The 8,593-nt window shown below is 47.9% G+C and overlaps 1 protein-coding gene across 1 annotated transcript; it reads right to left on the reverse strand.

Moving 5' to 3' along the window:
• Positions 1-5,386: 5,386 nt before the first annotated feature.
• On the reverse strand, positions 5,387-8,362 carry LOC110892233. The gene has a single exon (XM_022139467.1). It carries the CDS (start codon positions 8,360-8,362, stop codon positions 5,387-5,389), a length of 2,976 nt encoding a protein of 991 aa, XP_021995159.1.
• Between the last annotated feature and the right edge of the window lie 231 nt (positions 8,363-8,593).

Raw genomic sequence — 8,593 nt, forward strand, 5'->3', positions numbered from 1 at the left:
ATTGGAATATTTGAGCAATCTTTTGTTTTTTTCTTGAATAAATGCAATACCCATATAACTATGTAAGAGATAATTTATAGTTATCTAGCCCATTGTAGCTTTTTAATTTTGCATTAATTGTTAGTAGGCTTCTAAGTGTGACTAAATTTATACTCTTCTTTACAACTTTTTCATTCATTCATGTTGCGTTGAAGGTAATTCAGATCTTGATACAAAGTTTCATTATCAACATCAGAGAGCGACTGAGCGAGCTATCCATTAGACCATATATGTGGTATTGACTCTGACTCTCTTTAACTATCCACTCTTTATCATATTTAATATACATCTGTCGAATACCCAACCTCCGGCTGACGTTGGTTAGATCTTTGGTGACGTCAAGAGCTTTGATCCTTGCTTGCTACAAAAGAATAAACCGTTAGCCTCGTCACGGGGGACCCCGGGAGGGGGATCCGTGACCAAGCTCCGGCGTGAGAATAAGTAAACTTGCCGGAAATGAGAGGAGTTTCTTCCGATGAGTATAATCACCGGAAGACTTCCCTTTTGGTGTGAATCTTATTGATGTGTAGTAAATATAAGAATATTGGTCGGAAGTCAATGTGGAGAGTAAATGAAGGTGTAATAAATGAGAGTGAACCGGAGATCATACCTTCCTTGGATCCTTCTTCCTTCTTATATAATGACATGCCCTTATCTTTGTTAAGGATCTTCCCGTGCATGATCCGACGGTTTTTGGGGGTTCTTGGGAAGGTCAGACACGTGTCTGGCCCCCAACGGTAGGATGATCCTCTTCATTAATGACCTGTCGGATAAGTACAGTGACTTAGACCGGAGCCGCCTCTTGTCATGCATTTAATGAGCCCTGTTTTCCTTAGCTGTTTCCCGCCCATTTGTACATAGAAGAAACCTTAGCGAGCAAGGTTATTATAACCGGTGGGCTTTTTAAATAATTGGGCTTCTAGATAAAAAGGCCCAAAGCGGGTAAAGTGGGCTTACCCACTGGCCCGTCGTCAAGTCATCTTTAGTCCCTGGTTCTGAGACCCGAGGCTCATGATCCGGGGCTGAGCCATAACCGTCCAAAGAGTGGTTTTTTCTAGTGGGTCCCTCTGGGATCGGTTGTAATGAGCCATCTCCACTAATCATTACATCGCCGGTCTCATTATAGCGGGAGCTAACCCTTTAACAACACGTGTTCCTTATTTTGAATTTTGAAGAGACAACTGACGTGACGGTTACCTGCAAGTCAGTCGCGTCTCTTTAAATACCCCATTCCTCTTTTCCGGTTTCTCACTCAAACATTTTTAAACCCTCTTTCCTTTCTCTGTGGTACTCCTCTGTGACTACCCCTTCTTCTCCGATCATGAGCCGTTGTGGACGCTCATCCATAAGATCTGTGTTGACGGCAAAGGACTTGAAGTCCTTTGTAGAAGCGTATAACATCCCGGATCGCTTTTCTCCCTCTCTGCCCGGTCCTAGTGAGTCGGCAGAATGTACGCCGGACAGGATACCTATTTATACCCTTGCCTTTTCATCCTGTGGGGTCCGATACCTCCTCTCTGCTTTCAAGATTTCTCTGCTCCGTCATTTCGGTGTTCACTTTTCACAGATTCATCCTTTAGGGTTAATGAGAGTGGTTCATTTTGAACTGTCTTGTGCGGCCATTTCAGGGGAGCCCTCTGTTCCTTTGTTTTGCATGTTTTACCGGCTTATTTTCGACGGAGATTGGTTCACATTCGCGAAACGACAGAACAACGTTTCAAGGCCCTGTTACAGTTTTATGCCCACTTCTACTTATCCGAAAGACTGGAAGTGTAGATTCATCTTTGTTTCAGCCGCTATGTTGCCGGATTCCCCTTCACCAAAGGACCTTGATGCTGTTATCGAGGACACCATTCCCACCCTTTCTGCAGCCGAGACTGTTCAGTGGAAGAGGATGTGTGATAACCCATCGAGGGCGTTCACTTTCTCCGAGGGGATGCTTGCTATGGGGGGGGGGGTGAGTCCCTCTTATCCGGTTCGCCCGAGGGCTTTCTTCGGCAAGAAAGGTACCTTTTTGTTTTTGGTTTGTTTCCTACATCTGTTCTTCTTCGGGAATTCCGTAGTCATCTTTAGTGCCTTCTTTTTGTGCAGAGATAACTTTGTGGAGGCTTCTCCAGGGTGATTCTAAGGATGTGAAGTATGTGGTTGATAATAAGATTGATCTCAGGCTGAACGTGGAAGTGCAGGTTACCGGGGGATCCGTCCAGGCAGGAGGTTCTGCCACCCTGGGTGGTAATGAGGAAAACCCTTCCGGGGAGGAGGAGAGTTCTCCCGACTTTCCTCCTGTTCATCCTTCTGGTCAGAGTGATGACGAAGATGTGGAGATAAATTTGGTTCGTAAGAGGAGGTCTGCTAGCCCCCAATCAGATCCTGTACCTCGCAGCATCCGTCAGAGGCTTCGTAGTGCCAGTGGTCAAAAGCTCCCTCCTTCTTCCAAGGCTACCTCTGACCTTCCTCCTGCCGGAGTCAAGGGTTCCCTATCCAAGCATGCATTTGAAGTCCTCAAGTTTAGTGAGTGCTTCGTTACTGGCAAGTAATCTCTTTTCTTCTTTTTTCTTTCCCCGTTATTTTTGATTTGTCTTTTGTTCTTGTTTTTCTTTTCTCTTAGGGGAGCTCTCGGAAACCTATAGAAATTCCAACTGGTCCCTCTCCTTCTCGTATCCGGGATAAAGCCTCTGAGGTGGGGGTAGCTCGTTTTTCCTCTGCCTATGAACTTTCTTCGTTACATGCTACTGGGATTAGCAATCCTACTTTTCAGGAAGGCCTTGCTTGTCGGTCCCCCCTTTCCCTTCTGTTTGCTGATGCCATCCCTACCACTTATGTTCCCAAGTGGAAGGTAACTAGTTCTTCCGTGATAGGGACTCCTGAAGCTGCCAGGGATTTTCTGAGTCATGCTGTCCCCCCCTCACATAAATTTGTAAATTCTGCCCTGAGGGATGATCTCTTTGAAGATCAATACAGCATGTCTTTGTGTGAAAGCTTCTTTAGGGGTGCTGGAATGCTGCAAAGGATTGACGATTTGAGGAAAGCAAACGAGGGACTCAAGGCTGAGCTTAAGGCTTCCCAGTCGGTTGTTGCTGGGCTTAGAGGCCAAGTAGTTGATGCTGAGAGGAGGCTACAGGAGGAGAAGGTGCATAATCTTCTCCCCCCCTTTTTTTATATATATATACGTATTCACTGATCCTTTGTTTAGGGGGCTGGTGCTATGCTTGAGAGGAAGGAGTGAGCCTGGGAGCAGGAGATGGCATCGTTGATTGCGGAGAAGGAGGAGCTTGCTGCTGAGCTGAAGCATGTGAAAGAAGTTGGCTCCGTTTCCCAGGAGCAGCTTAACACTATGTATGCAGATTACGGGATAGCTTCGGATGATAACCAACGGTTGGCTGGGGAGAAGCACTGGTTGATTACTGAAGGTTTTGGGGCTTTCCTGACTGCTGTAGCCAATCAAAAGACTTTAAAAGCGGTTTGGAGGAGGTTTATAGGGCCTATAGGGATGTTGGCTATCAGGCAGGGTTGAAGGACGGCTATGCTTATTCTGCCCAGGGCCTGGGCAGAAAAGAGACTCCTCTTTATAACTCCAAAGCGAAGAAGAGGTTGTCCAAACTGAACGGGGAGTTTGGGCGTAAAACCCCGGCCGTCCTCGCCAAGATCCTTGAACATCCCATGATCTCAATTGATGAACTGAAGGCCCTGTTCTCCTACGTTGGTCCTTCGTCCCTGCCGTCTCTTTTCGGGGGTGATCCCCAGTGAATTCTGAACACTTGACAAACTTCGATATGGTTGTAATAACTCTAACTTACCTTGGGATATTTGTATGTTTGGTTTGACTTTGTTTTGGATGGTCCTTTGTGTTGGGGACCATTTTGACCGCTAATCGTACGGCCTATGGTTATGTATAGCTCCTCTTTCGCTTTGTTGCCTGTTTCTTGCCTTGTTTGTTTCATTTTGCAGGGGCTTATATCGGAGGCTAGCTTGGTGATTCCTTGGAGATTTTCAAGCTGCTTTGGCGAGGAGCTATGTCTTTACTTTGTCTCGCCGTGTTTGTAATAATCTTTTTAGTTTTTTGCCCCAGTTATTGGGGCTTCTTTTTGTACGTATGTTTTGTATCAAATAAAGCAGTTTCCCCTTCGTAGTTTTCTATGTACGAGTGTATTTGCATTATTGGTTCTTTGTTGTTTGCTTTGTTAAACTGTGATTGTCTGTTCGAGGCCAATCGGTGGACAAGTTTATAATGTGATATTTTGTTTTTGACTTGCTTTTGTCCGTTTTTTAGGTTAGCTAGACCTTTATTAGCCCCACGGCCGGGCTTTGGGCACGTCTTTGGATGCATCATACACGTGTGTTTGTTTGTTCTAGTTTTAGATTTGAAGGGTGTTCATAGGCACGTCTGCCCAGGTATGGTTACCCGCAGTTTTCAAAATGGGACACTTTTGTCCGTCTTTCATTGAATCTTCGGGGGATTTATACTTCCCTTCATAGACTGTTTACAAAAGGTTTACTTTCTGGGGGGAAAGTCCCCGTACACATAGTTTTCCTACAACAAAAGTGGCCCTTGGCCGTTTTCTCCTGGGGGCATGCCCCTTACATGTAATACTTCCTGAGCTGCATCAAGTTCCAGGTCCTGGGGACCTCTTTTCCCTCTAAAGTCTCCAACTTGCACGTTCCCTTCCCGTTTGCCCATGTGACTCTATAGGGGCCTTCCCATTTGGGGCCCAACTTCCCGGTATTTTCCTGCAGACTGGCCTCGTTGGCTCTAAGAACTAGGTCCCCTGGGACGAGGTTGAGCTTCTTCATCCGGGTGTTGTAGTAACTTGCCAGGAGTTTTTTGTAGTGAGCTTCCTTCACCGCTGCTATCTCTCTTCTTTCTTCCAATAAGTTCAGGTTCATTCTTAGATCCTGCTCGTTCTCCTCATCCCTCAGCTTCATCCGGGCGGTTTGGGATCCGATCTCTGCAGGGATCATGGCTTCTGTCCCGTAGGTAAGACTGAATGGGGTCTCCCCATTGCAACTTTTGGGGGTGGTTCGGTATGCCCATAACACAAATGGAAGTTCTTCCAGCCAGCCCTTCTGTTTCCTCCCAAGCCTGCCCTTCATTCCTTTGATAACGCTTTGGTTGGCTCTCTCTACCAACCCGTTACTCTGGGCATGGGTTACATAGGTGAACACTTGTTGAATCCTCATCTGCTCGCACCACGGCTTGAAGGGTCTTCCGGCGAATTGTACCCCGTTGTCACTCACCAGTTCCTTCGGGACCCCATATCTGCATACGATATTATCCAGCACGAACCGTCTCATTTGATCTCCGGTGATCTTTGCCAGGGGTTTCGCTTCGATCCACTTAGTGAAATAATCAATGGCCACCACCACGTATTTGACCCCCCCCGGGGCCCTTCGGGAAAGGCCCGATTATGTCAATGGCCCATTTTTGGAATGGCCAAGATGTCGAGACCGGGACCATAGGGTGTTTATGCTGGTGGGTCATTGGTGCATGTACTTGGCAGTTATCACACTTCTTGATTTCTTCAGATGCCGTCTCGTACATTCGCGGCCAGTAGAATCCTGTGTTCATTGCCCTTCTTACAACCGTTCTTGGTCCTGAGTGCATTCCACAGATTCCCTCGTGCATTTCCCTGATCACATATTCGGCCTCTTCCATGTCTATGCACTTTAGGGACGGACCCAGGTACGACCTTCGGTATAGCTCTTCCCCAATCAATTCATATTGTAGGGCTTTGACTCTTACCTTTCTGGCTGCCCATTCCCCCTCAGGTAAGGTCCCATCTCGGAGGAATTTAATGATCGGGGTCATCCATGTTTCTTGGGAACCTTCGATTGTGGCCACTTCCGTTACGTCCAGGGAGGGGGACGTCAGGATCTCTACTTTGACCTCCTTCGCGAGGTGGTTGAATGCTACTGAAGCTAGCTTGCTGAGTGCATCAGACTTCCTGTTCCTCCCTCGAGGGATGTATTCCAGTTTGAAGGTTCCGAATGCCTTTGTTGTCTCCTTAACTTTCGCCACATACCGAGCCATGACGCCATCCTTGGCTTCATATTCCCCCTGATACTGCTTTACCACCAACTGTGAATCGGTACTAGCCTCCACGTGTTTTGCTTTCATCTTCTGTGCCAATCTCATCCCTGCTAAGAGGGCTTCATACTCGGCGGTGTTGTTGGTGTTTTCGAAATCCAGCCTTATAGCATATGTCAGCTCAACCCCCTCAGGGCTTATCAACGTGATGCCTGCACCATTCCCTTCTTCACTAGATGCTCCATCAGTGAACAACTTCCAGACGGCCTCATCCCCCCTCCTTCTTTCTTCTTCCTCCAAAGTTTTCCACCTTTGTAGTTCCCTCTCTTCGTCCTCGGGTACTTCTGCTAGGAAGTCGGCCAGTATTTGTCCCTTCATGGCTGTCCTGGGCTTGAACTCCAGAGAGTGTTCTCCCAGCTCTACGGCCCATTTAGCCAGTCGCCCTGACTGTTCCGGTTTCCTAAGCACTTTCTGGAGGGGTTGATCAGTTACTAAGGTGACCTTATGCCCTTGGAAGTGTCTTCTGAGCCTTCGAGATGCAAAAACCAGGGCCAACGCAAGCTTTTCTAAAGGCATGTACCGCTCCTCGGGCCCCTTAAGTGTTCTGCTGATGAAATATATAGGGATCTGTTTCCCCTCCCGTTCCACCATCATGACCGCACTTATGGTCGTCTTAGAGGCAGATAGGTAAAAGAGCAGTGGGTCCCCGGGCACCGGGGTGGCTAACGCTGGGAGCTTGCAGATGTAGGTCTTCATTTCCTGAAAGGCGGTTTCGGCCTCGGCGGTCCAGTTGAATTTGCTGGTCTGGAGGCAGTCTTTTAATACCTTCATAAAAGGGAGGGTTTTGTCAGCCACTTTCGAGAAGAAACGATTTAGCGCAATCAGCCTTCCGTTTAATTGCTGGATGTCCTTCAAGGACCTGGGGGAGCGCATTTCAGCCACAGCCTGGGTCTTCTCTGGGTTTGCCTTTATCCCTCCTTTAGTTACCACCACCCCCAGGAAATTTCCTTCCTCTACCCCGAAACAGCATTTCCCGAGGTTCAGCTTCATATTTACATCCTGCATTGTGTTGAGAGTCTCAGCTATGTCGTCTATCATGGCTGCTTCTGTCAGACTCTTGATGACAATGTCGTCAACATACACCTCTAGATTCCTTCCCCTTTGCTCCCTAAACAAGGTGTTCATAAACCTTTGGTATGTCGCCCCCGCATTTTTGAGACCAAAGGGCATCTTAGTATAGCAAAATGTTCCCTCATCGGTGATGAAAGCGGTCTTTTCTTCAGCTTCTATTGACATCTCTATTTGGTGGTATCCCTTGTAGGCATCTAGGAAGCACTTCAGTGAGTACTGGGACAGGGAGTCGACCTGGGTCTCTATCTCCGAGAGGGGGTAGCAGTCCTTGGGGCATGCTTTGTTTAAGTCTTGGAAATCGATGCACATCCTCCATCCCCCATCTTTTTTCTGAACCATAACTGGGTTGGCAACCCATGATGGGTATTTGACTTCCCTGACTATCCCCGCCCTGAGCAGTTTGCGGGTCTCTTCACAAGCAGCCCTTCTCTTGTTTGGCCCCATGCTCCGCTTCTTTTGCTTCACTGGTTTCGCCCATGTGAAAGTGTTGAGCCGGTGTTCCGTCAGGCTTCTGGGAATCCCCGTCATGTCACCATGTTGGAATGCAAACACGTCCAGGTTATGGAGGAGCAACTCCTTCAGGGCACTCTTGCATTTGCCACTTAGGTGGCTTCCCACCTTGACCGTTTGCTCCGGGAACTTATCACAGAGGACCCATTCCTCCACCTTCTTCCCTTGGGTCTTCCCGGGTTCCTCCCCTTTGGATACTGAGGAGACCACTTCGTAGGCTGACTTAACCCATGCAAGCCCCTTTGGTGTTTGGAATACCAAAGCCCCGTGAGGAGTAGATGCTTGTGCTTGTAGATCTCCAATCCCAGGTCTTCCCAAAATCGCGTTGTACTTGGAGGGTGCCCTGACTACAGTGAAGGTTAAATTGATCGTCCAGACCCTGTCCCCTACACCGACTGTAAATGGGAGCCTGATCTTTCCCAGAGGGTGTGATACGCTGTTGTTGAATCCCACCAATGGGATGGAGTCTTCCTCCAGTCTATCTCTTATATCTCTGTCGAATCTGAGGAAGCAATGTTCATATATTACCTCGACACCGGACCCTCCGTCTACGTGTATTATAGACACTTTGTGCCCAGCTATCACAGCTGAGATATTCAGCGAAAGCCGTTGTACTTCGCTTTCTTCCAAGTACGGCATGAGGATGGGAGTTTTCATGCAGTTCGGAGAGCCTAGGATCCTGGCCTTAACACTTCGGGTAACATCAAATTCATTTCTTCTTCTTATCATATCAACATCTGCCCTCCCAGGCTCTCTTGCATCTCTTCCCTTACAATCCCCTCCCCCTTCTTTGATTTCCTTGACCAGGTGGGCCAGTCTTCCCGTCTTCACCGCCGCCTCTATTCCCTCTTGAGGTACATGCAATCATCGGTTTTGTGCCCGAAGCCC

This window comes from Helianthus annuus, chromosome 2 (assembly GCF_002127325.2).
Source record: "Helianthus annuus cultivar XRQ/B chromosome 2, HanXRQr2.0-SUNRISE, whole genome shotgun sequence".
NCBI classification, from domain to species: domain Eukaryota; kingdom Viridiplantae; phylum Streptophyta; class Magnoliopsida; order Asterales; family Asteraceae; genus Helianthus; species Helianthus annuus.